General features: G+C 53.5%; 2 protein-coding genes across 3 annotated transcripts in view; one reads left to right on the forward strand and one right to left on the reverse strand.

The window, feature by feature from the left end:
* CASKIN1 (CASK interacting protein 1) overlaps positions 1-25816 on the forward strand; it is a 117897-nt gene extending 92081 nt beyond the window's left edge. The window contains exons 11-20 of the mRNA XM_063143325.1: positions 8353-8463; positions 9038-9159; positions 10277-10364; positions 11975-12075; positions 12884-12994; positions 14838-14939; positions 16004-16142; positions 17300-19426; positions 19812-20205; positions 20579-25816. Coding sequence (XP_062999395.1) covers positions 8353-8463; positions 9038-9159; positions 10277-10364; positions 11975-12075; positions 12884-12994; positions 14838-14939; positions 16004-16142; positions 17300-19426; positions 19812-20205; positions 20579-20675 — 3392 coding nt within the window. The 3' untranslated portion in view covers positions 20676-25816. The remainder of the gene's footprint in view (positions 1-8352; positions 8464-9037; positions 9160-10276; positions 10365-11974; positions 12076-12883; positions 12995-14837; positions 14940-16003; positions 16143-17299; positions 19427-19811; positions 20206-20578) is intronic.
* Positions 25817-26994: 1178 nt separating this feature from the next.
* The window catches only part of TRAF7 (TNF receptor associated factor 7), a 41810-nt gene continuing 40826 nt past the window's right edge, over positions 26995-27978 (reverse strand). For both annotated transcript variants that reach the window (XM_063143040.1, XM_063143039.1), the window contains exon 21: positions 26995-27739. In XM_063143040.1, the coding sequence (XP_062999110.1) occupies positions 27725-27739 (15 nt within the window). In that variant the 3' untranslated portion in view covers positions 26995-27724. The remainder of the gene's footprint in view (positions 27740-27978) is intronic.

Genomic DNA, 27978 nt, shown 5'->3' on the forward strand with positions numbered 1-27978 from the left:
TATTCCGTGTCCTTGTATTCCGTTATTCCGTTATTTCTCTACGCCCCGTGTAGTTCTTGGGGTGTCGGACCCAACTTCCTTTCCCTTGACTCAGAGCACATAACTGGGTGTGTGCCCTTCCTGCCAGACTGGTAGCCCATCTGGGCCAGCATTGTTTGCCCTTCCTGATCTTTTGAAGAGGAGATGCCGGGGACGGAACGACCAAGCAGGTGCGCTTCCCCTGAGCTGTGGAACATAGGGAGGGACATGAGAAGCTGCTTTATGCTGGGTCAGAGGATTGCTGTAGCTCAGTAATGCCCCCACGGACTGGCAGCAACTCACCAGGGACTCAGGCAGGGCTCTTCCCCAGCCTTACCTGAAGATGCCAGGGCCTCTGTGTGCCAAGCAGGTGTCTACAGGTGAGCCATGGCCCCTTCCTGTGCACGAGAGAGGAGCTGCAATCTCACGCAAATGTTTCCCTCATCCTCCCTGCGCTCTTGGGGTGGGGTGGGGTGTTGTTTTGCACGAGTAAGCTGGCTATCGGACCATCTGGACTAGCCCCTTTTTTGTGTATCAGGGCAATTGTGAATGAGTTTAATTTCAATGACGTGGCTACGTGAATCCCATTCGCTTCTGCTCTATAAATCGTGGCTGGGCTGCAGCAACACATGAGTTATGCCCCGTCGAGGAGGAGGAGGAGGGTTGGATTTGCAGCTGCAAAATTAAATCGGTGGAGGAAGTGGTGCAGCTTGCTCTTATCCCAATTGCTCAAGGTTGGATGCCTTGAGATTAAACTCCCCTCCCCCCTTGCTGATTTTATTTTTCAAGCCTACGCCTTGCCTTACGGCCCCAACCACTCATCTGGAAGGTTTGGCTCAGGGGAAGAGGAAGGAAAAAAAAAGATTCCCCTATTAAAAGCCAGTTAAAATCAAATTAGGAATTATAATCAATACTGAAACCTCCAAACGTCTTTTAAAGACAGAAGAAATTTCCTAGTGTGTGTTTGTGGAGGCAGGGAGGGAGCCCCTCGCCCTTAAAGCCAGGGGTGCCTTGCGTGGTCTGACAGAGCCGTCTTGGGGTGTGGGTGGGCGTTGCGCATCCCAATCTCTGCCCTTAGTTTTGTTTCTAAGGGTCCTTTGGAGGGTCAAAGGTCCCAAAGCAGCATCGTTGCTTATTTCTATGCTTTGGGACCAACAGGGGTTGGGGTTTTGTTTCGTTTTAACACTACAGAATGTGCTTAGCAGAGGCGATGCCTGTGCGATGAGCGTGTGCTCCAGGGGCAGCCAGGATTCTATCAACACTTCCCCAAAATAAGAACGTTTGTGTAGCACTCTTGAATGTTGGAAGCACGTAACGCACTTGATTTTGTTGTACTTTTTACAACAGCCCTGTAAGGTAGGCCAGTGTTATCATTCCCCAGATAGGGAGCTCAAGCTGAGAGGGGCGGGTTGGCCGAGGGCCACCAAGCAAGTCCGTGGCAGAAGCAAGAGTCGAGCCGGGGTCCTCCCAACTCCACGCTCGCTCTCTTCTGTGTCGTTCCGCTGCACCAGCTGCCATCTGTCTCTAGGCTCAGGTCCAACGTTGCTGAAAGGCTCAGAAACACCCCCCCCCTTTTCCTCTCAAGTCGGAGAACCCATTTTACGTTGCCTCTTGTTGTGTTTCTGTTATCAGGTCCGTGGGACGCAGGCCCTTTCCCGGGGTGCTTCCAAGCCATCTCCCTCCCGGCTGGCGGGGCCTCGGGGCCTAACGGCCACTCCTGCATCTCCTCCTCCTCCTCCTCCTCTTCCTCCTCCTCCTCCTTCCATCATCATCATCATCATCATCAGCTCCATTTCCTGCCTCCGCCTCCACCGCAGCCCCATCAGCCTCTTTTCAGTTCCTTTGGCTACCGCAGGCTCCCCCACGGTGCTGTGGAAGGGCCTTGCGCCAACCCAGGTAGTCCGGCCACGGCTCCCTTTGCTTGAATGTGTGCTGCTTTTGCCCTGTTGTGTGGGAAGCCCAAGTTCTCCTGTGTAGCTTCTCGTTCCCCCACCCCCCACCCCCGTTTCCCTTTGGGTGCAAGGATGTGTGAGCAGGCGTGTGAGTGAGGTCATGGTCATACACCAAATGTGGAGTCATCAGGCCAGGGTGGGGGGTGCGGACCTTGGAGGTGGCTTGGCCGTCCGGCCCCTGGCTCAGGGCAGGCTTTGCCAGGCAAGAGGCAGGCCCAGCATCCCTGGGAGGTGGGCAGGCAGCCACCTTCCGTGAGAAGAAGCCGTCCGCCTCCTGAGGCAGGCTGTTCCACCGCTCCGCAGCTCCCAGGGCTAGGGAGTTTCTCCTGACCCAAACCTGCTGCCCAGCAGCCTCCGCCCATGGGTCCTGCCCCCAGAAGCAAGAGAGACCGAGTTGGCTGCATCTGCCCCATAGCCGCCTTTCGGATGTTTGCAGACCTCATTTGCCCTCGGTCTTCTCTTCTTCAGGCTAAAGGGAAGCACCTGGAGCCATCAGTGTACAGAGAGCTTTGCAGAGCAGCACAGGCAAAAAAAAGAGGCTTCTGCCCCAAGGAGCGTACAGTCTACGTTTTAAGGCTGAGCTGAAAGCTTTGTGAAGACAACATTGAGTTTGGAGTTTTGGCTGGCCGGCAGGGTGCTGAAATGGCTTCAACGGCTGCTCTTTTTTCACCCTTGCGATCTATTTTGCGGCAAGATGTTGCGACATGTTCACAAGGGGGGTTCTGGGGGCTGCCAAGAGGAGCACTGCTTGTGCCCTGCTGCGAATGGGGTTGACACCACTGAAGAGTTTGTTTAAACTCCTGTGTAAAAACTGCTTGGGAAATGGACCCGTGCTGCTGCCACCCACCAGAGCAGCCTGCAGTGGAGTCAGCCCAGGAGTGTCCATCTCCTAAAAGACTTGCCTCTGGCTTAAGTTCCTTTCGTTTTCAGGCCAGCCTCCTTGAGTGTAGGTACGGGCTGGGAAAATGCAATGCGGGGGGGGGGGGCAGGAGGGACAAGGCTTACAAAGGGGTGAAAAAGAGGGGAAATGCACCTTCTTGGAGTTAATCTTTGCTGGATAACAGAACTGAAGGGGTTTGAATCAAAGGCTTTGGGGGAAAGTCGTGTTTTCCAGATACCCAATTCAGCAGTCGGCCAATCTGGGGTGTCTGTTCCTGGGAGAGGGGGGTGTCTTCACAGTGCCACTTTGCAGCTCCTTCCCAGTAAAAAACCCTAGTATCACTGCTGCGAGGTGGGGGCGGGAAACCCCAACACCAGGAGGGCGCGTGGGCTTTCTGGCGGCCATTTGGCTCATCAGGCCCACCCCCTGCCTGCTTCCTGGGTTCCGGTGACCTCTCAGCGGTCATCATCCACCCTGGAACACTCCCAACTCACCACCAAAGCAAGGTCACATGGCAGAAGGTCCATGGTGACCTCACTTCAAAAAAGTTGGGGTACGTCCCCTTCTTTTTAAGTGCGGAGATTCAGGGAAAAGCCCCGCGGTGGCTGCGAGTTGGCGGCTGTGTCGTATAACCAACGCAGCATCACTGTGCAGCCACCATGGGGCAAATAAGCCCTGTAGAAAGCCCCCTGCTATTGGGTAATGCAGGATCTACACTACTGCGTTAAAGCGCTTTATGACAGTTTTGACAACTGCTGGGGCCCAGGACACACTCTGTATACAGTTGTCAAAACAGTTATAAAGCACTTTAAAGCAGTAGTGTAGATCTGGCCATGATGGGCATTCTGTTGGTGTACTGTCCACCGTGCTACCTAACGGTCTCCTTATCTGTGCTGACAGAGGGGGTCTCAGAAGTGATGTTGAGAATCCGTCCACGCTTAGGTGATCTGTGGATTGGGGCGCCTACGAGGAGCCCGTTCTCTTAGGCAGATCACTGTTTGATCAGGTTTGGGCTGCAAGCCGCCTGTGCCCTTTGTAGAGTCAGGGACCAACTTTAATGGTCCACCTTTGGTGACTTATGGATTCACGTGGTTCCCTGATAATGTTGGGGAAGTTCCCTGCTGAATTGTCCTGCTGAGGTCCTGGTGAGCTCCTAGAATCGGGCGTGTGAGATGATTGCTCCTAAATGCCTTCAGCCAAATCATAGAGTCATATTGAGTCCTTGGTATTCTGAGAGTGATGAAACGGCAGATGTCGCACGACCCAAAGCAAATATGATCATACAGATTAGAGCTCACTTTAGGGCCTGCTCTGTGGCTGCGACAGGAGCGAAGAAAGCTGATTCCACCACCCTAATTGCATCTACACAATGTCAGCTAATGGAGCTCTTTAGGGTGGTCAGAAGCCTGCCTGGAACAGCTGAGTGGGCTGGGCAGTCAGGGCCTTCAAAGGCTGATTGCGATCAATTTGCATTACATTTTGCAGGGAAGAGGACAGCATCCGTTACGGCTTGGAGGCCACAGTTATGACAGAATGAGAGACGGATGTAGCCATGGCTGTGTCTGGTCTTGTTATTAGGGATGCTGTTGAACTTCTGTAGCCCGAGAAGGTTGACGAGCTCCTTGGAGGCCGGAGGCCGCCTCTGGCCACTTGCTCTTTAGATTCTTGTCCCTCTCGGCTAGCGAAATCGGGCTGGGCTGGGCTTGCCACATGGATATCAGGATATCAGGTCAATGTCTCATTAGGGACGGGGTAGGTCCATTGGGCCTAAACCACTGTTGAAGAAGCCAGGACTAGATCCATTGGCTATGGAGAGCGATTGCCCAAAGCTACCATTTCTGAACAAGGTCTTGGGGGGGTGGCGTTACGTCTGCTCCAGGCAGTTTTGAATGACGGTGGCCATTTCGATCCATTCCAAGTGTCTGGGGGCTGTGTTGGAGTGGATAAGGACTAACAAGATGAAACTTAATCCAGATGAGATGGGAGTACTGTGGGTCTTGAAATCTACTAATTTCAATGGAGGTTTAGATTCGACTCCGGGTGGGGTCACATTCCCCCCTGAAGGGGCAAATATGCAGTCTGGCAGCACTGCTGGACTCTCTGCTGTCTATGCAGGTAGCGTCAGCTAGCAGGTGTGATTCTTACCAGTTTAGGCTGGTTCAGATGCTGCAGCCCTATCTAAAGAAAGCTACTGTAATATTGGTTATATTCAGGTTAGATTACTGCAGTGCACTCTATGTGGGGCTGCCCTTGAAGACAATTCAGAAACTGCAACTGGTAGAGAATGTGGTAGCTAGAATACTTGTGAGAGGCAGGTGTTACTTTTATTCTGGCCCACCAGCAAGAGTCATGTGGCTAGCAGGCACTATAGGGAGATGGCTTTCTCAGTGGTGGCCCCACACCTTTGGAGTGCCCTATCTAGGGGGGATAAGTATGGCTTCATCACTACTGGCATTAAAACAAAACAAAACATGGATTCCTGTCTGCCATTTGGTGTTTAAAAAGCATTAGCTGCTGCCGCTGCAGGAATGTGGTTAGTTGTAACTTCTATGCTTCTGTTTTTGAACTATTGTGAGCTGCCTTGTGAGGGCAGAGTGCGCCTGGCAGCTTGCCTTCACGGCACGCTTTGCCACCGTTGGCCGCTAAACCCAACGGTTCTGCTGCTGCGGGGTGGCGGTGGGCAATCCCAGTTGCAGGGGGCAGCGCGGGCTTTCCGGCAGACATTCAGCTTGCTGGGCGCACCCTCTGCCCTCTTCCTGGTTTCTGGTGGCACATTGTTGCCATCCACCCTGGAATGCCCCCGGCTTGACGCCGGAGCGAGGTCACGCGGCGGAAGGGCCACAGTGACCTTGCTTGGAAGGAAAAAGTCAGGGTAAGTCCTGGACATTTTTAACATGCAGCTTTGGGGCAAAGCCCTGCGGCGGCTGTGAGTCGGAGGCTGCGTCATACGACCAACACAGCGCCACTGCGCAGCTGCCGCGTATAGACAGCGCCCTGAGAGGCAGGTTTAAAACCTTTAAATAACTAAAGAATAATGTGTTGAGGAGCGATTTTGAGGAACAAAGAGATGAGGGAGAGAAGAGAAAGTGAGGTGTGGTGATTAGAGATGTGAAGGCCCAGGGGGGAACAAAATGGGAAAACACTAAAACATTTTAAAACTTACTTTCCTCTGGAATCCTCCCCCGCCCCCATGCCCAATTATGTCGTTCTCTTCCCCCGCGCCCAGTTCTCTCCTGGGGCCTCACATCTCTAGTGGTGATAGACATGTGCAGGAGGTGGCTCCTGGCGTAAACGGCAGCACGTGTGAAAGGGCAAACAACGTCGAAGGGCGCAGCAGAGTTTGAGGCGGCCACAGCAGCAGCGGGTCGTCGCGGCGGAGGGGCAAAGCGGCAAGAGGCCGTCAGAGCAGGCAGCTGGCGGAGGGGCAGGTGTGACCTCGGAACACGTGTGACTGTGGGGACGGAAGCCTTTCCCTTTTCCTCCTGAGAACCATTTTGTCTTTTGTGTGGCACCACCGCATCCCCCCGACTCCCCCCCACCCTCTCCGATCTGCCCCTTTCACTTCCCGGAAGCTTATGCAAGGGGGACAAATGCCCTGAGCGCAGGAGGCGACGGCGGAGCAGAGCCGCCTGCCTCCAATGTGGAAAAGCAGGAGCCGTTTTCTTCTGCTTTTTGTTGTTTTAAGGCTGCTGGCGACCCTCCGGGCAGGGCTCCCTCATCCCCTCAGGTGGAGGCCTCCAGCACCCTGGCGCGCGTGGCCAAGCCTCGTGGCGAGAGCGCGGTGGCGAGCCGATGGCGGTGCCTGCGCAGGTGCGATTCATCGGTTTATCCAGGCCAGCCTTTGGGCTCTGCTGGGTGTAGGCCCCTCCCAACTCTGCTATTCTATGATTCTATGATTCTATGGGGTTTTCTTCCGGAGGCTGTTCTTTTAAGGAGGGAGCCAATGCAAAGCCTAGCTGGAGGCCCCGGTCTCCATTACTCCACCTTTGAGTGGTTGACGGTGGCCTGGCTCCAGCAAACACTTTCACCGGTGCAGCTACTCCAGGGGAGGCAGCGACGCTTCCTACTCCAGGGGCACAAGTGACACAGGGGTGGGGAGCGGAGTTCTTCTCCCCTCCCTCACCCTCATAATACCTGAGGGGTTCCCCCCCCAATGAAACTGATTGCCAGCTGATTCAGGCCAGGCGAGAGAGAAAGGGCTTCTTCACGCGTCTTCCTGTGGAATTCACTGGCAGAAGATGCAAACACAGGGAATGGCCTTGTACCAAGTCATTCTAGAGTGGCCCTATGGAAAGGAGGGCGGGGGGGGGGGGTTCCTATATCTTCAACAACTGCAGAGAAAAGGGAATTTCAGCAGGTGTCAATTGTAGGCCTGCAGCACCTGGTGAAATGCCCTCTTCATCACAACAGTTCAAGCTGCAGGAGCCCTGCCCTCTTTTGTATCGGGTCGCTCTAGGATAGCTCCTGCAGCTTGAACTGTTGTGATGAAGAAGGGATTTCACCAGGTGCTGCAGGCCTACAATGGACACCTGCTGAAATTCCCTTTTCTACGCAACTGTTGGAGATGCAGGAGCCCGGTCCTCCTTTCCATAGGGCCACCCCACCCCAACGGGGAGCCCACAAGCAGGACAGGAGCACCGCAGCACACACCCGCTCGTGGTCCTCCACAGGCGATGGTCCAGAGCTGCCTCTGGAACTGGAGGTTAGAGTCCGTGATCGTGACTTGCAGCCCTCGGCAGCTTTATCCTCCAGTTTCATAGAATCATAGAATAGTAGAGTTGGAAGGGGCCTCACTTTCTCTCACATTCAGATTTTAAAAATCTAAATTCCTTTCCTTCCTGTTTATGAAGAAATTTATGAACAGCAGCAAGTTTTTACCCAAAGCGAGCCAAACAAAATGCTCCCCCATCTGTTGTAAACCACCCAGAGAGCTTCGGCTGTGGGGCGGTATATAAACGTAATAAATAAATAAAATAAACTGGCCAAATTCAGTAAATCTGGCCATTCCCAGCATGGATTGTGGCTGTTTAAAGACGAGGAGCCGTTCAGAAAGAAGGAGCACCACAGGCGCGGCTGTGTACGCAAGGAATCGAACCCAGTCGTTCAAGAGCTGAAGCACTCAGAGCCGCTCGCTTGGATGAATGAATCGCTCCCTGTTCGCTTTCTTCTGTGTTCAGTTTTTAAAAAATAAATACATCTCAATTTATTTCCGCCCCGTTTATGAAGGGATTTGTGGGGTTTTGGCAAGTTCTGATCACGCTACGAACTAAATTACATGTTCACCCATCTCGAAGATGCCTCGGCAGCCATGCTTCCAGCCGGCCCACCACCTCCGCCTCCCCAGGGAGCAGCCTGGGGGCTGGCTGTGGGGCTGGCGGGGAGGCGGAGGCTGCTTCCGTAAGCTGCCCAAGGCACCCGCGCATGACGCACACCCCATTCTGGGACGTTGCTGCCTTGTCTCTTTCTTGGCCAGGGCAGCAACTGTTGTCTTTGACCCTGAAGGTTCCCGAGGGTCCGATGCCAGCCCGTCCCACCTGTCCCCATCGCAAGGCGGATCCGCGACCACCCCGGCTCCAGCTGAAGAGATCTGGGTGCTTCGCAAACCCTATGCAGGTACCAGGAAGAGGAGGGCTGGGCTGGGCCCGGGGCCGGTGTAGCTCTGGCCCACGTTCTGGCCATGGTGGCGTCCGTGACCTGCAAGGGCCGTTTGCTGGTGGGGTCTTTCCTCTGCTGCGAGGGTCCCCATCTGGGTTCCGCCCAATGGCCAACCCTGACGGGGCCGTGGGGGGAGATGCGCTGGATGCTGGCAGGGCAGGTGAGAAGTGGCCTTGAGGGTGCCTGCTCTGGGCAGCTGCTCGCCTGCCGTGACCTCTGGTCCTGCTCCAAGGTCTCAGGGGCAGGTTTTGTGGGATGCAGCAGCAAAGTCACCTGTCCCTGGGATGATGGCCACTGATGGGTGGCAACTTGTGGACTTTCTGAAGTTTTGGCCCACAGCTCCTATCAGCCTTCACCATTGGCTATACTGGTTGGGGTTGATGGGTGTTGTAGGCCAAGACATTTGTGCAAAGGGGACCTTTGGCTCTACCATAGTCCTAAGCCATGCTCAGTATCCAGGATCTGCCCACCCGTCCCCTCACAGCATGGTGCCCTTCTTGATCTCTATCCCTCCCTCCCTCCCTCTTGGTAGGTGGCGACCGCAGCAGTGTGGGCAGCACTGGGAGCGTGGCCAGTGGCCGGAGCTCAGGCAGTGGCCAAAGCACCGGAAGTGGTGGCCATGCAGCCCTCCATCCTGGCTCAGAAGGTGTTAAGGTGAGCAAACTACCTGCAAGTGGGAAGGCTTGGCCCTGGTGCTTGTGCCTCAGAGCATGTCCAGAATGTTGTCATAGAATAATTGAGCTGTTAGGGTCCTCTAAAGCCATCTAGTCCAACTCCCTGCGCCATGCAGGAATCCACCTTAAAGCATCCATGACAGATGCTTGTCCAGCTGCCTCTTGAAGGCCTCTCGTATGGGAGAGCCCACGGCCTCCCTGGGTCATTGGTTCCATTGTCGTACTGCTCTAACAGTCAGGAAGTTTTTCCTGATGTCCAGCTGGAATCTGGCTTCTTGTCACTTGAGCCCATTATTCCGTGTCCTGCACTCTGGGAGGATCGAGAAGAGATCCTGGCCCTCCTCTGTGTGACAACCTTCCAAGTCCTTGAAGAGTGCTCTCATGTCTCCCCTCAGCCTCCTCCAGGCTAAACATGCCCAGTTCTTTCAGTCTCTCCTCGTAGGGCTTTGTTTCCAGACCCCTGATCATCCTTGCTGGCCATCATTGCCAGCAAGAGCAGCACCTGGGCTTCAAGGACAGCCTCTGCTTCCAGGCTGGCTCTCTCACCCCAGCACTTAACACAAAACCAACCCCTGCCCAAGAGAGATTCCAGCCCTGCGGCTGAGCTGCCTTCCGAGGATACCAGCAAGGCTTGTCCTGTGCTGCCCCCTTGTGGATGCTGCCCGCATCGGCCCATCTCTTATTGAGTCAGCTAACTTGGCATGGGACCAGTCTCTCATTCCATTCCTGGGAAAAGTGGGCCAAGAGAGGGGGAAGACACCCCCTCCCTCGCTGCCACCGGCCATCATTCCTTCACTGGATCGCTTCTGCATCCCAGGAGCCTCTTCACCTTTCCACGCTGGCTCAGCTGCAGCCACAAGTGCCAAACAGGCAGAGCGGTGATGTCACCTGCTTCCTCACGGCCCCCACCCCTGGCATGCCCCTTTGCCCCTTTGCCAGCAGCATCGTAGCTCTGGGAGACGAGCACCTGACGCCCGATGCTTTCCCCAGTCCTTTTGGCGTGTTCCCGTTTTCCTGTCCTCCCCCTCACTCGAGCTGCCCTCTTCTAGCTGACAGTCTGCTCATCCCTCTCTCTCTCCCCCCTCCCCATCTCTCAGCTGCTGGCAACTGTCCTTTCCCAGAAGGCGTCTGTGCAAGAATCCGCGGTGGGCGACGGGCCTGCCAAAGCCGTGGAGACGCCCGCAGGTGCGTGGAACGCTCCCGGCAGAGTAACCCTCTGTCCCCGCGGGAGCTTTTCTTATTTCCTTGGCAAGCGCTTCTCCTGCCCAGAAATCCCTCCGAGCCAAACATGGCCTTCTCTCTCTGCTGCTGCCAGGCCTTCGCTTGCTTCGGTTAGTAGGGAGAATTGCGGGGAGGGGGTGCTTGTGTCGGGGGTGCGGGTGGGGGTGGGGAGAGGGTGCCCCCCACCCCAATCTGTCTGCTTGGCTCTTCTCCAGCTTCAATCAAAGAGCCAATCTGGCTTCTGACGGGCACAGGGCTGTTCATCGCGGGCTGGCCCTCCTCTCCCCCTGCCGGATCCGTGGGTCTGCTTTCCTCTCTGCCCGCTTTGGCCATCTCAGCCTTCCTGAAATGCTCACTGGGAGGTCTCTGCTGTGTCCCTGAGCACAGGACACAGTGCTCCGTGGCTGCCCTGGCTGGGGTTCCACCTCTCCCCCTACAGAAGGGAATCACTCAGTGACCTTAAGAGCTGTATAGTGCTGCCAGGGGATGGGGGGGGGCAGACAGAGGGAGACTGGCAGATGGCACATGCCCGAGATCTCCGTTTCATAAGGGTGGTGCTGGGAGGGCTCCTTTCTCACATAGGTTTCAGGCTGGCCAAGGTGTTGGGATTGGGGCATTGGGGGTGGTGGTGCCGTAAGCTGGAGATGTGTGGAGCAGAAAGCCCCCCCCCCCCGTTCACACACTTAAAAATGGCTCCTCCCGTGATCCGTGTGCTTAAACATAGTTGTTCATCTGTCAGGAGTCCCTCTGCATCCGATGCTTCCAAGAAGGACAAAGCGCCTGAAATGGATGCTGCCTTTGGGGGTCTCTGGGCTAGAAGCCACAGGCACCCGCTGCCCTCCTGCCCTCCCAAGCAGGCATCTGAGACCTGGTCGGCTTTTGCCCCTGGCTAGCTGGGTCAGAGGGTGCGCCGGAGGCAGGCAGGCAGGCGGGCCGGCCAGCCGTCAAGGTCACCTTGGCTGCCATCTTGTGCTGCTCCCACCTGGGCCCTGCTGGGAGGCAGCACCTGCCAGGGGCTTCTCTGCTTCTCCGAGGGTTCTTTGGAAACCCCGGCATTTCCCCCCCACCCCAGCATTTCTGGGTCTCTCTCTCTCTCTCTCTCCAGCTGAATGGCCAGGCGGGCGCCATCATAGAATCATAGACTAGTAGAGTTGGAAGGGGCCTATAAGGCCATCGAGTCCAACCCCCTGCTCAGTGCCGGATCCCACATCATGGCTGCTTGTGCCGAGGGGCAGGCGGGCGGGCGGGCGGGGGTTGGGGTGCTCAAAGGCAGTGAGCGTCCTGTCCTGTCTGAGAGCAGCCCGGTGGGCGGTGAGCCTCGCTCAACGGTTGCCTCAGAGCACCCCCAGGAAGGCTCGTCACAGCCGAGGCACCCGGACCCCACATCTGCAGTGTGGGGAGGATTCTGGTGGGAAACCTGGCATTTATGGGGGGGGCGTGGCTTTGCCCTGCACACCACCTTGCTGTTGACCTGGGCCTGGCAGCATGAACTCCGTGGCCCCACGAGCCAGCCAGCCAGCCAGCCAGCCAGCCTCCCGTCGTGCTAACGGCTCCCGCCGCCCGCTTTGTGCCAGGTTCTTCGCGGACGCCAAGCTTGGGCAGCTCCTCGTCGTACCCCGGCCAGCCCTATGGTGAGCAGCAGCTGAAGAAGGTGGAGCCCATGTCGGAGGGGAAGGCAAGTTTGGGACGCGCCCGGAGAGCGTTGCGCAGGCGGCGGGCCGGCGGGCCCCCGTGCTCACAGGGCCATTGGCCCTTCCTGTTTGGAGGGAGGCCAAACCAGCACACACACACCCCCGGGGAACCTTGTCCTGTGCAGCCAGGGGTGGGCAGGCTTCCAGCGTCCATGATTTACTCCCCCCCCTTTTTTTACGAAAACCCTGAGACCCACCAGCCGGAGTCAGGCACAGAGGGGCGGGCAGGCAGGCAGGTGCCTCCGAGCCCGTGGGCTAGGCCCAAGCATTTGTTTCCGGTATTGGCACTGGGCTCACAGCCCGTTCGTATTTGTAAAAAACATTTTTGATCCCCCCAGCCCCAGCCCCAGCCCCGGTGTCCAGCTTTCTTCATTTCAGCAGCTAGATTTAAAGTGTTGCCAGGGGAAGCCTTTTTGTGGCTGCTGTTGTTAAACAGCCGGGGATCAGAAACTCTTGCAGATCTATTGCAATCAGCCAGAGATCTACAGGCGGATTGTGATCTACCTTTTGCCCCACCCCCACCCCCAACAGTCTTTGCTCAAGGTGAGAAACGACAGCGCAACCTGAACTTCATGTGCTATCAAAGAAGAGCTCAGCTTAAATGTGTAGCCTCCCTATTCCAAGGGCTCAGGGAAAGTAATTCTAGCTTTGAAGAATGACAAAGAGTCTCCATGAATAACTGTGAACCGCCCAGAGAGCTTCGGCTGTGGGGCGCTATATAAATGTAATAAATACATAAATGTAATAAAAAATAAACTGCCCCTCCCCTCCCCTCCCCTCCCCTCCCCACAGAGCTCAGAGGCTGTCTACCAGTGGCTGTTCAAGTTTCAGCTGCAGCTGTATGCCTCCAACTTCATTAACGCTGGGTATGACATCCTCACCATCAGCCGGATGACACCAGAGGTGAGGGCTGCCGGGGACGGAGGCGGGAGGGAGCGGAGCTTGACCTTGCATGGGTTCCCGAACCCCTTTTGACAGGCGCTGGCTTTCTGAACATGTGCAATCCTTGTCTGTCCTACCTATCTTTATTGCATAGTGAAAGATGTGGGGCGTCTCCACATTAAGGGGGAAAAACGTCTCCGTACCAGGTTTTATTTTTCTCAGGTCTTTCTGTGTTCACTATGGACTTCTTTAGATCATGTGATTTTGAATTGAAAACTTCCCCTCTGTTCAGTTCTGTTCTGTTAAATGAAACAGTGCCATCTAGTGGCAGAATTAATCCCACAATAATTTAAATACTGCATTATCTCTGTGTTAGTTTTTTTAAAAAGCAAGATTACTGGGAGAAAGCGTGGGAGACATCATGGAGGTTGATGGTGTCATGTAAAGGACCCACAAACTTCTGTGAGTGGCCACGCAGTGTGTGCACTCATGTAGAGAAGCTCATGATCTTGCAATGAACATCAGGCAGGCCCTAGCAGACCCATAGCATTTCATTAATATAGATTTCTATCAGCTTCTGAACTCTAAAGCCACATTTGGTCTGGCAGCCCTCCATTGCAACGGACAAGGGGTTGTCCCTTAGGACTGAGTGGTGTCTAAGGGACATGGGGAGAAATGTGCCTGCCCCATAATTGGGAACAATGTGACATTATCATGTAGAGTCCCCGTCTGAGGGGGGCACCAGGGGTGGGGATTGTGGTTGGTAGTAAGCAGCCACCTGGAGAAAGGGGCCGTGGCGCTGGCACGTCGCCCCTGCTTTGATGCAGAAGTCCCAGGCTCATTTTCCCAGCACCTCAAGTAGGTCTGGGAAAGAGACCCCCATCTGAGGCCCTGCAGGCTGCACCGCGCTCGATGCAGCAATGCTCCATCTGGGAATGAGGCAGCTTCCGGTGTGCCTGGGCTCCACAACAGCCAGTAAAACGCCTCCCCCCACCCCACTTTGACCCTGCCACAAGTGGGACAGGGTTGGTTGGTAATTTTTAATTGCAGCACATTTGCATTTAAAGAGAAGGGCACAGTGCTACTTTTTTGCTGGAGTAGAAAATGTAAACGGGCACGTGGGAGCATAGATTGCATGCTGGGGGGGCGGGGCGGGCAGGATCGATCCCTATTGCTGTACAGCTGCTGCTTCTCCTCTATTGAATCTGTAGAAGAAAGCGGGCAAAGGTCATTTTTAATTTTGCTTGCATTATTGCTGCAAGAACGTCTGTATCTTTTTCTTCTTGCACCCAGCCAGCCGCCTCCATTCTCCCCTCAATCACACTCCAATGTGAGCTTAAATTGTCACTTTTTTTTACTCATAAAAAGAAATCTTACTACAGTAAACTGAGGTGATGCATCTGAGAGGATTAGAGCCAAAACGTGGCCACTGAGAAACAAGAGGGGGGGGGTATGAACAGGCTCTGGAGACCCCCCCCCTGCGTGTTTTTAATAGAACGCTTCAAGGGGTGACACTCTCCCCCCCCCAAACCAGGCCAGTGGGTGAGCATGTGCAGTAACCATGGGACGCAGAGTGTCATTTGGGAGCGACGGAATGGCGTACCCTCAAGGAAGCGTGGCTGGCTGGAACCCTGAAAAGGCACACTCCTGTTAGGAGAGAGGATACACTGCATCGTTTTGTTGCTGGCCCCTCTTGCAGGAGGCTACTGCGTGCCTTTCCCTCGGGCTTGCTGATGTGAGCAGCTAGCCAACGCGGGAGTCCTTGCCTTTATGGGTGCCTCTCTGCCGCCGTGGTTTCCTCTTTGTGGCTTCTGCTTTCTGCTTTTGTGGCACCCAGCAGAAGTGGCTCTTCTGTTTGCCGTAGGATCTCACAGCCATTGGGGTCACCAAACCAGGACACAGAAAGAAGATTGCATCAGAGATCAACAGCCTAAATATTCCTGAGTGGCTACCAGAGTACAAACCAGTAAGTCATCTCTCCTTCCTGCTCCTGGGGATTCTTGGAATTGAGAGGTTATCCCAGGCTTGTTATCCCGAGAGGATAAACCCCTGCCTACACCAACAGCAAAACCCTAGGGTGCAGCAGCAGCGTTTGTCTCTTGCAATTCATCTCCTGGTTATGCACAGGCCACCGTGTGCTGAAGCATTGGCTCTTCTGCGATCAGCAGGAAGCAGAATCAAAATGGGAGCTTTGGAGAGCCCTTAATATGGCGCTGTATTATCCGGGATCTTTCTATAAAGTTTACTCAGGAAAGGCCCTTGCAACATTAGTTAAAAGCTTCCTTTTAATGCTTATTGTTCAGTGCAATGCCACATTACTGATGAATTGTCTGTATTGCACTCCGTGTGCCAGGGGAATAGAGAGGGTTTTGTTGTTTTGTTTTTAATATTCTGGACCTTTCCTTTATTTTTATTTTCTCTTTTCTTTCTGTTATGGTGAAATAGTTGCCGTAAAAAAAAAGTAAATATCTTGTTTTAAAAATCTGTAAAAAAAAACTTGTAAAAATAAATCTGTAATATCTTGCTCCAAAAAAGACAGAGAAAACCAGTAATTAAAGCAAAACCAGAAACTGACCATAAGGGCAATTAATAGAGGCTATTCAAGGAGCAGTTGAGGGAATTCATTCATAAGCCTGAAAGCAGTTGAAAGGGAAGGAGCAGGGAGCAGGAAGCTTCTAAACACAACTTAGCCCTGAAAAGTTTAAGTTGAACTTTGCCAGTCCGCAAAGGACAGGTTGGCAATGCAGTTGGGTCTAGAGTGAAATCAGGTCTGAAAAGAGATGGGAGGGGACTACACAGAAAACACGGGAAGTCATCAACATAGTCAGAGTTCTCCGTAAACGCAAGTTTCCAAAATACAGCAATTTCAGACTGAGCTGTTAGTGTGGAATCACCCTGTGGCTGAACAGGTACCACTAAAAAGCGTTGAATCCAGAGTCCTTGCTGTTTCGTGTACAGGATGTGATTCGGGAATCTCTCTCTCTCTCTCTCGTTCTAAAAAGCCTTAGTGTCTCCTCTTGTCCCTCCCAGGCCAACCTAGCTCTTTGGCTCTCCATGATTGGGCTGGCACAGTATTACAAGGTCCTGGTGGAAAATGGCTATGAGAATATTGATTTCATCACTGACATCACCTGGGAAGACCTGCAGGAGATTGGCATCACCAAACTGGGTGAGAGGAGGCAAAGTCCCGATCCCAAGCTAAACGCAACCAGGGCTAACTGCCCTGTCCCTAACCAGGCATGCGTGTGTGTCTTGCGTTGGGTGCTGGAATTCCTAACAAGGTAACAGCGTGGGGCAGGCAAGCCCTGGGTGGCTTTTTTGTCTGTCCTGGCAACCTACCTGCTTTGGTTTGCGGGCACAGGAGAAAGGCAGGGACACTTGCACTGAGCGCTTGGTCCGACCGCATGTCAGGGAGGCCTGGCTGCAGGTGTGGTGTGACTCCCGCTTTCAGTCTTTCTATCTGTCTGTAAAAAACGTGACTGCCTTTCAATCGAAAAGAAAAAGACGTATATTTTTCCCTATCCAGAAGCTTGCATTAGGGAGGAAGAAGGAAGAGAGAAAAATGGAAACGGTTCTGTTTTTAAAGGCCGAGGAAAGATCTGTAGGAATGGTGAAGTTGTGCGTGGGGGTGAGCCTGACTACAACCAGCCCCAGGCCCTGAGATGAGGAGGAAGGGGCGGGTGTGGCGGGAGGCCTAGTTTGTTCAAAACGCCAGGAGAGGGGTACGCACTGCACCAGGCCAGGCAGAGGAAGCTCCCTTGTCCTGATTCCGACCTCTGGTCCACCTTGCCCAGTTTTGTCGACACTGACTGGCAGCAGCGGCGAGCCGCTGCTGCCAGTCAGTGTCGACAATACTGGGCAAGGTGGACCCAGGTTTTCAGGGAGGCGTTTCCCCTGCCCTACCTGGAGTTGCCTGGGATAAAACCTGGGACCTTTCCCCATGCGCATCATCTGATCTACCACTGAACTTTGGCCCCTGCCCAAATCTGGCAGTCCAGAGAAAGGGCCCCATTCAGTATGCATTTAGTTGCGGTGAGGATGAAGAGAAATGGGCTCTTGGCAAAGGGAAGGCTGCAATGGTCAGAAATACCTTGGATGAAGCCAGAGCATTGATCCGGATTGTGGCTGCTGGAAAACAGATGCTGTTTCTGGGAGCCACCTGATAAGCTGAGTTCCTTTCTAGACCTACCTCAAAGCCAGCCAGGGAAATGAAAATATGAATGTATCCTTTTTAACTCTCGTGAGCTGAGGGCAGTTTTAAGCTTTTAAACAGCCACCACGTTTTTGTGGAAGTAAGGCGGGATTCACCCTTTGTTCTTCTCTTAGGCCATCAGAAGAAGCTGATGTTAGCCGTGAAGAAGTTGGCGGAGATCCAGAAGGCAGAGTTTGTCAAGTATGAGTCCGGGACACTGAAGAAGAAGGGGGCGCCCCCGTCCCAGGACACAATGGCCATCGAGTCCCCGCAGCAGGAGACGGCTGAGTGCCAGTCCCCCAAGCTGACCACTTTCCAGGACAGTGAGCTGAGCAATGAGCTGCAGGTGGCCATGACAGGCACTGGCGAGGAAGGCACGGAGAAGCAGGCCAACCACGTGGGGCACTTCCGCGAAGGGGCGGCCTACCGCCACCCCTCCCGCCTCACCCGTGAGAATAGTCTGAGCGGGAGAGCTAAACATATAAGCAGCTCCCAGGAGTTGCTGGGAGACGGGCCCAAAGCTGCTAGTGCTGCGATATCCAAGAGCCAGGAATACCTGGCAGAGGACGGGAAGGAGGCCCCGGCCACGCTGCCCAAGGAGGTCCGCAGCCTCCGGCACGGCCACAGCATCAAGAGAGCGAGCGTGCCGCCGGTGCCGGGCAAACCCCGGCAGTCCTTCCCCCCTGCTGCGGGCCGCTACACCCCGCCCCAGACCCCCACCAAGCCCCGCCCCTCCTCGCCCCAGACCCTCGGCGTGCCCCACGCCACGGCCAAGGTCAAGCCCACCCCGCAGCTGCTGCCCCAGTCGGATCGCCCCATGTCCCCTCGCTCGCTGCCTCAGTCCCCCACGCACAGGGGCTTTGCGTACGTCATGCCACAGCCCGTGGAGGGAGACGCCCACGCGGCCGGCCCCTTAGCGCAAGCTGTGCCCGTGCTGCCCGTCTCCGTGCCCGTGCTGTGCCTGCCGCCTCAGGCGGCGGACGGCCCAGAGGGAGGCCGGCCGAAGAAGAGGGCCCACAGCCTCAACCGCTACGCGCTGTCAGACAGCGAGCAGGAGCGGGAGGAGCTCCTGGCGCCCGAGGCCGGGCCCTACGCCACCGTGCAGCGGCGAGTGGGGCGCAGCCACTCGGTGCGGGCGCAGTCGGGCGGCGATAAGAACGTCAACCGCAGCCAGTCCTTTGCCGTGCGGCCAAAGAAGAAGGGGCCCCCGCCTCCCCCGCCCAAGCGCTCCAGCTCGGCCATCTCCAGCACCAATCTGACAGACGATTGCTCCAAGGAGGGGGAGGGGGAGGGGGAGGAGGGGCAGGGGCCCGGCCAGGAGCAGCCGCAGAGGCGGGCCAGTGACTTTGGGGGTGCCGTGGACACGGGCAGTGCTGGGAGCGTGAAGAGCATTGCCGCCATGTTGGAGATGTCCTCCATTGGGGGTGGGGCCCGGGGTCTCGCCATGCAAAAGCCGCCCGGAGCCGGGAACTACTTGCACCCTGGAGTCGCTGTGCACCCAGCCAGCCCAGAACACGCCCGCGTGGCCGCCGTCCTGGCCACTGTCAAGCACAAGGACGCCATCGGGCCAGATGGTGAGCTGGTGAACCGCCGGCGCACGATCAGCGGCCCTGTGACAGGGCTAGTCGCAGCCGCTCGCCTCGAACGCTCGGATAGCATCAAGTCTGACACTTCCAGAGATGGCAGCGCCATGGAGCGGCTGCGGGCAGAGCACGGCGGAGGATCTCCACAGCACGGTTCTGGCGAAAACATTCCCTTCGCTGAGGAGGGCAACCTGACAATCCGGCAGCGGCCCCGGCAGATGGGCGTAGCCAAGGCGGACAGCGGGGAGGCCTTGCCACTTGCCCACCGGCACGGTGACCTTTCCAAGGTGGAGGCCAGCGCCACTCTCAAGAGGAGAATCCGGGCAAAGCAGAGCCAGCAGGACAGCATCAAGTTCATCCTCACTGAGTCGGACACGGTCAAGAGGCGGCCAAAGTCAAAGGACAAGGAGCAGGAGCCAGCGCCGTTGTCGGTCTACCAGAACGGCACGGCTACCATCAAACGCCGGCCAGCCTCGGAGCTGAGCGGCGTGGAGGCGGCAGCCTCGGCTGACCAGCAGGAGAGGTGCGAATATACGCCAGCCCAGCTCCCTCCGGAAGGTGAATCGAAGAAGCCAGCCAAGCCGCCGGTTTCACCCAAGCCTGTCCTACCCCAGAAAGTCTCTGGGCCTCCCACCCCAACCTCCAAAAGGGCCCCAATTCCTGGCCCTGGGAGTCCAGGTAAGTGTGTCTTGCTGGGGAAAACTTCTCCAGAACTCTTGCCTTAGGTGTGGGCACACTGGGGCCCGGGAGGCTCCCTGCCCTATGTGCCGCTGCCCCGGCATGTTTCCTTGCTGCTCCCCGTGGCTGGGAATACTTGTGCACCCGTGGCCGCACGCACGCACGCACGCACCTCTCGGGTTCAGGATTACTGGCAGAGGGCTGGGGGGTTCTGTCTGGGCTGGGAGGGGGGCCTGGAGCTCTGCTACCTGCAGCTGCAGCTCCCTTGCCAAGGACAGAGTCATAAGGCTAAGCAGCGCTCAGACCGTCCTTGAGACCCCCGTGCCAGAGGTGAGACCCTCCCCTCAACGTGGCAAAGGGAGTGACCCCTTCTTCTCTTTTGCAGAAGTGAAGCGTGTCCACGGGACCCCCCCGCCAGTCTCTCCGAAGCCCACACCACCGCCCACTGCCCCCAAGCCCAAGGTCCACGCTGCCCTGCAGTCGGCGAGCGCCAGCTCCACGCCCGCACCCTCCCCGGCCAAGCAGCTGGCCCCCACCATCAAGCCTTCCAGCACTCCCCCCTCGCTCTGTTCCAGCCCGGCTAAGCCCTTGTCCCCTGGAGGGGCGCCCCCTCAGACCGTGCCGGTCAAGCCGCCCCGCTCCTCCATGGCCGGGCCTTCGGTGGAGAGCGTGAGCACGGAGAGCGTGCATCAGAAGCTGGAGGAGACCAGCGCCTCCCTGGCTGCTGCACTGCAAGCGGTGGAGGAGAAGATCAAGCAGGAGGATCGGCAGGTGGCAGAGTAAGGCCTCCCCGGGGTTGGGCCGGGACAGAGGGGGCGGCCAGGAGGAGCCAGCACGCGGGCAGGGAAGCCCTGCGAGGGCGGAGGGACGGAGGGAGGGAGGGGCCGGGCGGGAGCCGGGGGGAGGGCGGCGCTCGAGTGGCGGGAGCCACACGCCACGCTCGATGCCTTGATTAACGCCAGCCCTGTGCGTGGCGGCACCTTATAAAGGGAGACAACTGAGGAAGGGGAGGGAAAGGGAGGCAGGAGGCAGGCAGTGATCGCAACGGCTTGTGCTTCAGCTTAGTAAAAGTAAAGGACGGGGACTCTGTGCCAAAGAAGTCACAGAACAGGAGGATTTTTGCCCTACTAAACCCTTTGGTGTCTCCTTCAGCTCTGCTGCAGAATCCAAGAGCACAGTCAGCATCCTGGATGACATTGGCAGCATGTTTGACGACCTGGCCGACCAACTGGACGCCATGTTGGAATGAGAGCTGGAAAAGGATCCCGGCCAACCTCAGGACCTGCCGTGGGCACAAGGGCACAATCATCTCCAGGAAGACCTTTTCCCTTTTCCCTCCCCTACGTCTTTTGAGGTTTGCACAAAGACCGTACCATTACCTCAGGATTGTGCTGAAACAAACTGAGAGGCTGGGGAAAGGCTTTTCTTGGGACCAGTTTTGCGGAAGAAAAAAAAGAAGAGGAATCCCTCTTGTGTTTTTCCCCTACCTAAACACCTTTTGACCTTGGGGAATACAAGGGGACTGCAATTCTCCTTCCAAACATGAAGTAAGAGGCCAACATGCCTGGTTGTGGGCAGGAGCTGCCATGATCTGAGAGATGAAAGTGACCTTCAGACTTTCTCCAGCACAGCTTTCCAGGCAAATCTGCTCAGATTTAGTCGAACTTGCATCTTTTTTTCATTTGATTTGGAAAGTGTTTCCCGTCCCCTCTCTTCAGATCAATCCCCGTTCGTTACAGTCCCAATATGTTACCAAAAATATGTGGCACAAATAAGTATTAGTCTTCTCTGGTTCTCCATGTTTTCTGTTGGGTTTGGAATTTCGTGAAACTCTTTGCCTTCTGTGTTGGGAACGTTCCTCGACTGAGCCCTGCCGTTCTCCCAGGTGGTGCCGCCGTCTCCATCCCTGTGCCCGTCTGCCATCATCGGGAAGCGCTGGAAGAGGCGGGGTGGCAACGCCCCAAGGGGAAGCCGAGAGGCCAGGAGGCTTTTGGCTAGCTGCATGCTCCGTTTCTTTGTCCCGAAGGTGTTCGTCTTCTTCTGGTGATGATGAAGCTGTGACTGTGAGACGTTTAGTTCTGTTAATGAGTCCCATTTGAGATAATAATAAGCTCTTTTTTCCTGTTAGTTTGCCTTGGAAAGCACCGTTCCTGGCAAGAGCCGTGCAAAAGCTTTGATACGTTTGCATGATTGATACAGTGTTGAAACGCGAAAAGAACAAAGGAAAAAAAAATAGAAACATCCTGGCTAAAACCCCCCTGTAAATATCCCCTGGTGGCTTGCGCAGCTGCCGTAGAAGATTATTTATTCCCAATTACTTAAAAAAATATATCTCTAGGTAAAGGACAGTTCTGAGCATGAGGGACTTACGTTGCACTTTCTCTTTGCTTCAAGGCACTGGCTTCCAAAGAGTTTGTCACGGATGGAACAATTTAGCCTTCCTGCAGTGATTGTTCCCAGAAGATCAAGGGGGGGGGGGGGCAGAGTTAAGTACGCAGTGGACGGACAGAGGCAAGAGAGAGGCGATAACAAGCTCGTGGGACCTCTGATGGTGGAGCAGCAGTGTTGGGCAGGGGCCAATGGCGGCACTGAGCTCTAGCAGGAGGTTGATGAAACAGGACCCTCCGGCCCTTTGAATTCCTGTTATTCCATCTGCAACTGCAGTTGCATCCCAACAACCCAAGTTGGCTTTGCCAAGGTGAGTGAATTGTAACCGGGGTGGGATAGGAGCCTCGGACTCTTGACTGCCATCTCAGCTGCAATTCTTGCCTTAGTAGGCCTTAGACACATGGCCTACTGGGTTGATGCAGGGTGGCCTGCCAGCAATCAGCTAGGACAGGATGAGTGGGAAGAGAAAGCCCTGCTGCGGCAGCTCTGTTCTGGGTTGCACAAGTCCCAGAAGAGGGAAATCTCCCAGCAGGGTCAGCGATTTTTGTGTACCAAGGAAGGGCAGTCTGAGTGTGGGCAGCTGTGAAGAGTGCACCAGAGGTTATACATCATCTGTTTAGGAGCAAACAAATTTTGCTGTATCCTCAACCAACCTGACAGCGTTTGCTTTTTGGAGAGAGGAAACCGCGGGAGTGGGCCGGCACTGTTCTTGCCAGTGCTGAACTTTGTGTCTTGCTCAACTTTCCTTTGGCTTCTGGCTCTTGCAAGGCCTCTGTTGCTCTGGAGTTTAAGGGAAGCTGGGATGGCGTGGGGGTTCGGTCTCTAATGGCAGGCAGGTTCCCCAGAGGCAGCAGGTCTGCAGCATGGAAGGACTGTCCTTGGTCCCCGCAAATCACTTCCCATCGCTCTGGGTTTGGTTGCAGTAGAGATATTTACACACTGCAGGTAGTTATGGAAGGAGAGCCAGTCTCTGAATGCCAAAACATCACAGGAGTAGCAGATCTGCTTGCTCGAGATTGGCCCACAGCTGGTACAACCGGACATTCAAGGGCTTCTGAGCTTCCTGGCTGCCTCTTCATGGGCCTGTCAAGCACAATCTGGGAATCTCCCGTCATGGATTACCCATTTCCTCCTCCTGCTGCATTCTCTCTTAAGCATCAGCTGCTCTGATCTTCCGTCCCGTGGCATTTTTTGGAATGTGAAACTGCCCCTACAAGAACACTGTTGTGTTTTAACCTTAATGGTGAGATGTAGCATTTTACCAGAAGGAGTAGCTTTACTGGAAACACAGATCATATCAGAACAGACGTTGACTCGCTTGTCATGCACAGTTCCCTAAACTCCCCAGGTGCATTTTGTGCCCGTGAGCTTGCATTAAACCCAGTTTTATTGTCCTCTTGGGCTTGAAGCTGGTGATGGGCATTCTTAAATCTTTGGTTAATATCTCAAGGTTACTTGTTTGCTGTGATGATCAGCCCTTAAAATCCGCCATCAAGGGAAATTTCAGAGGTACTGAGAAGGAACTTCTGCCAGTAACCAATTATTTTTGGCAGGTAGGGTGCATTTCCTAGTATCCAGCCTAGACTGATGTTTAAACGTTAAGCTGGTTGCATTTATTCCTACCCCTGTGGGTATTCTTCTTAATTATGGTGGGTTTATATTTCCACTCATAGGTCATGTAGTTGTAGTTCGAATCCTCTCCCATTTGTCTGCATCTTCCTTGCCACTGATGATAGAACCAGTCCCAGCGTACTCGCAACCATCTAAAGAGAGTTCTGTGATCGCTTGGGGCTTGCCTATGATGGAATCTCCACCCACCCACCCATTCTTTTTAACAGTGTTGCTCTGCTGTTTTACACTTGACACATCCTCTGTGGTGATGTTTACATTTAGCTCACCTGGCTGTATAAACTTTGGGGCCTTTTCAGTGATAGGAAAGCCCAGTGTGCTCTCTCCCTCATTGCAGCAAGACTGCCTCATGACCATCTTTCTCTAAATTTCACTTCTTAATGTTACGTCTTCCCCTTGGTCAACAGCACTGCAAGCAACAGGGAGTGAGGGAAAGAGGAGAGCTACCATTTCCCTCGGGAACTCAGTTGCTATGTCCCTCGGACTTCCTCTTCCATAAGGAACCTCTTCTGTCCTCCAAAAGCAGCAGGGCCTTCCTGAGCATGTGACTCCTTGGGAAATTGTGTTCTCCATGTTGTTTTCAGGGCCATGTTACGAAACTCCATACCTGTATGCGAAACATTGAGCTTCCATGCCTCCACCTTCTCTTAGGACCATAACCATACTTGTTATACCACCCTAACCTCCAACATGGGACCCACTTTTAATTTTTGCAACCAAGTATGTCAGGTCTTTTCCTTTTCTTCTTTCCCTGCATCTTTTTCTGTTTAAGAAAAATCCAGAACAAAAAAGAAAATGGGACCAGTGCCCACTTTGGCTTGGGGTATGACTGACTCATGGATCCCAACCTGTCAGTTCAGATCAACATCTCAGGAGAAGTTCTTCTTATTCTCTGCCATAACTACGTTTTTGGGCAAGAGCATCAAGCTCTTTTAGCCCACTACAGCTTGATGCCTGTGTTCATCATATACACCCAGCATAGTTAGTGACAGGTTAAAAGAAACCAGTTGGGATTGGTTGTTAACTTTAATATTACATTGTTAGAGGTCTCCTATTGAAACAGCCATGTTAATGAATGTTCTTACGTGTGAAAACAAAAACAAACTATTCCTTTGGAGGGTGATGAAAGGGATAAGAATAATAAGCTATATAAAGAAGTATTAATTTATTGGAAAGAAATTATTTAAGATGAATTTCCCCCCAGAGATAATTAACACAAAAGGAAAGGACTTTAATATATATTAAAAAGATTTTAAAATATTATCAATTGTATATTAAACAGTTTTAAGAGATAAAATGAAAGAACTGGAGTTTAGCTTGACTATTAGACTTGTAATAAGCTGTGTGTCTTGTGGTGAGATCATTTAAAAGAGTAGCACAATGTTTAAAAAAGGTACAGTTTCTCTTCTTTTCAAAGTGTGCAAAAACATTATGTTTCTGTTATATGGGCTTTTTGTTTGCCATTTTGTTTTTACAGTTTTAATGAAAATCAAAGGATGTGCCTTGTTTTATGAATTTTTGTTCAATCTCATATCCGATAAATGTGTGTTCTTTTCTGTATGGTGTTTGCTTTTTTAAGTTGGTGTGTGTGTGTGTGTGTGCCCATGTGTGTGTGTGTGTATGTGTATGTAAGTAGTTAACAGATGCACAGCTGTATATTGATGTACAAATGGGAGTCAGTCCAGTTTAAAAAATGGCTTTTAAGTCTGGAATGCCATCTTGCCTGGTTCCCTTGCGCTGTGGTTTTTGAGACCCAGGTGTCGCTGTGTGATTGGGGGCACTCTTGCGTTTTGTTTGACTACAGATAGGTCTGTCTTTGCTGATCTCCAAAATGTGTCTGGCACAACTTTGAAATTTCTTAATTAAAAAAATAAAAAGACAACATAAAGATACCTGTTGTAAAGAGAAACAAAATGTATCTTAAAAGTATTCCAAGATTCTAATGCTGGATATTATACATATTATATATATATGATATATTTTTATTATTAAGTTATGGAAACTGTATTGTATTCCCATTCTGTCAGAGCTATGCATCTATGCATCTTGCTGCCAACCTCCTTTTCTTGCTTCGTGCATCCCACCTGTATGATTAATATTTGATGGCTTTTTGTGGTGCTGTAAAGAATTTTGCTCCTATTTAAAAAAAAAAGTGTCTGGCTACAAATATTTAAAGAAAAAAGAGAAAGAAGCCCTTGCTTGTCACTATTACACGTACATGATATTGACTGCAAAAGAATATTTTTTATTATTGAGGTTAGAGAGAAAAAATCCCCGCCTCAGAGCCAGTTCTGAGAGGTGCCGCGGTGCTGCGGAACTGGTTCGTGCTGCAACGGACAGCCCAGGTAGGTGGCAACTGTCGACGCACTTCTGGCCACCGGTGCTTTAATAAATGTCCAAATCATCTGGGCTTGCTGAACTCTTGTTTGGGCTGTGTCCAAATAGGGGAGTGGATCTTCCAGACGTGCTGCTGGAAAGCAGGGCAGAGGGCTCATCACCGGGGGGGGGGGGGAGGGGAGGGTGATTCACATTGTAAGAGCTGCACCTCTTGTGTAAGGTAACACGGAGCAAATGAGTGGGCCCACCCATAGAGCTGGCCCCTTTCACATCTCGTCATTTCTGCACAGTAGTTAGCAAGACCCTTTTCAGAAAGAAAAGAATACGGAACTGTCCTATCTACATTTGCTGATAGCAGAAAACCCCCCCCACACACACACACCTGATCCAGGGTATCCCCCCTACTGAAATGTACCTGCTAGGTTTCTTTTGTAGTTCCTCTTTTTGACAAACCACGGCAGTTAAGGGCGCAGTGGGCACCTCCCTTTCGCTAAAGAGATACGTCTCCGCGCCTTTCCCCGCTGCGCCACTTTACATTCGACACTTGCCTCCAAACATGGGTGTCACCACCAACTTTAACAGCTCCTGCACCACTTTGGATTTCTGAAGGCAGGGACTATTTTCGTCCAGTTCTTAAACAAGACCTTAAGAATCAGCATTCTTGGTCCAGTCGAATGCTTCCAGGATGAGGAAACACACACAAAGGTAACTAGCGTTCTCCACTAAACAACCCTCGCAGGTGGTACCAAAAGATCAGAGCTATAAACACGGAGGCCCTATTTTAACCCTCATGCCTATTCTAGCTCCTTTCTTGACCACTGCTGAACTCTTCGTGCCCCTCAGCATTAAAGCCCCTCTCCTGCTATTCGCCAACACTATAAAGTCTGAATGCAGTAAGCACTTTAAAACAAACAAAACTGAATCTGCTGCCATTTCTTTGCAATACTAGTGTAATAAAGCAGGAAAACATTTCATTTAGCCTGTAATTTGGCTACAGTAAGTAAATGTTCCTTGGGGGCAAGGAGTTAGTTAAGTTTACTGCCCAGTGGCTCACAAGTACATGCATGTAAGTGAATCAGTCAACTTGAGCAGGTGTCGTTACACAGAACCCAACCTTGATCCCAGCTGGGGGCGCAGGGTGGGGCCAACAACGGAGAGGCATCGATTGCTCTTTTGCTAAAGCGCTCCAGGTTTGTCAATGAGTCATGCTTGCCTAAAATAATGGTCCATTTTTATTGTCAAGGAAGAAATAATCCAAATCTATTATCACAATCTTAAAAACAGTAGAAAATGTCAGTAAAAACACAACAGTGGGCTCTCCCTGTCTTTGCCATGGAGACCGTTATGACATGATGCGGTGAACGGATGGCCTTGTGGTACCTGATGCAAGGGACGGGTCTGTGACATAAAAATCGTACCTGGTTACATGAGAGGAAAACTGCTTTTTATCATTGGCGGTGGGCACAAACGAAAGAGCTCAGCAGAGAAATTAAACACCAGAACAGAGAGGGACCCTCTCCTACATCCTTGGCTCCGGCATTCCTGTTAGCAAGGTGCTTTGTGGGCGCTGGCGCTGACCAATCCAATCCCGCTTCACGCAAGTCCTGCTGTCTGACATCGTTGCACCCTTCTGGTTCCCCCTGCCGAGCGTCCTACAACGTTGCAGCTAGAACAGCCCTCGACCGAACGCCCCTCGCCTGCAGTGATTCAGGAAGGAAGCCACGGCTGCACGGGGCCGGTCAGCTTTATCAACAGTCAAACAGTCCTGCTCCTCGGAGGGCCGGCTGCTTTACTGGTGGCAGTGCTGAGGTATGTGGGCCATGAGGCGCTCTCATTGGCGGTGGCTGCTGGGAGTGCTTCAGAGAGGAAGGAAGCAGTACATCACGGGTGAGCTGGAGGAGTTTTTGGTCGTCTGGCATCCAAAAGCAGAGGGTGGCATCTTTACTAGCACGTCCAAACCTGCAGGGGGAAGGAAAGTCAGAAGGGCCTGCCACAGGCAGAGACCGCCCTGCCACACGTTCCTAGCGACCTCTGAAGCCGCTTCGTTTTAAGCAAGGGGAAGGAATTTGGAGGGGAGGTGGGAAGAAGTACAGGGCAAGACTGAGGCCCAGGGCTGGGCAAAAGGTGGGATACAAATAAATATAACAACAACAACAAGTGATTTGCTGTGCTCATGGACGCAGAAGGACGCAGACAAG

Source organism: Elgaria multicarinata, chromosome 17 (genome assembly GCF_023053635.1).
Source record: "Elgaria multicarinata webbii isolate HBS135686 ecotype San Diego chromosome 17, rElgMul1.1.pri, whole genome shotgun sequence".
Taxonomy (NCBI): domain Eukaryota; kingdom Metazoa; phylum Chordata; class Lepidosauria; order Squamata; family Anguidae; genus Elgaria; species Elgaria multicarinata.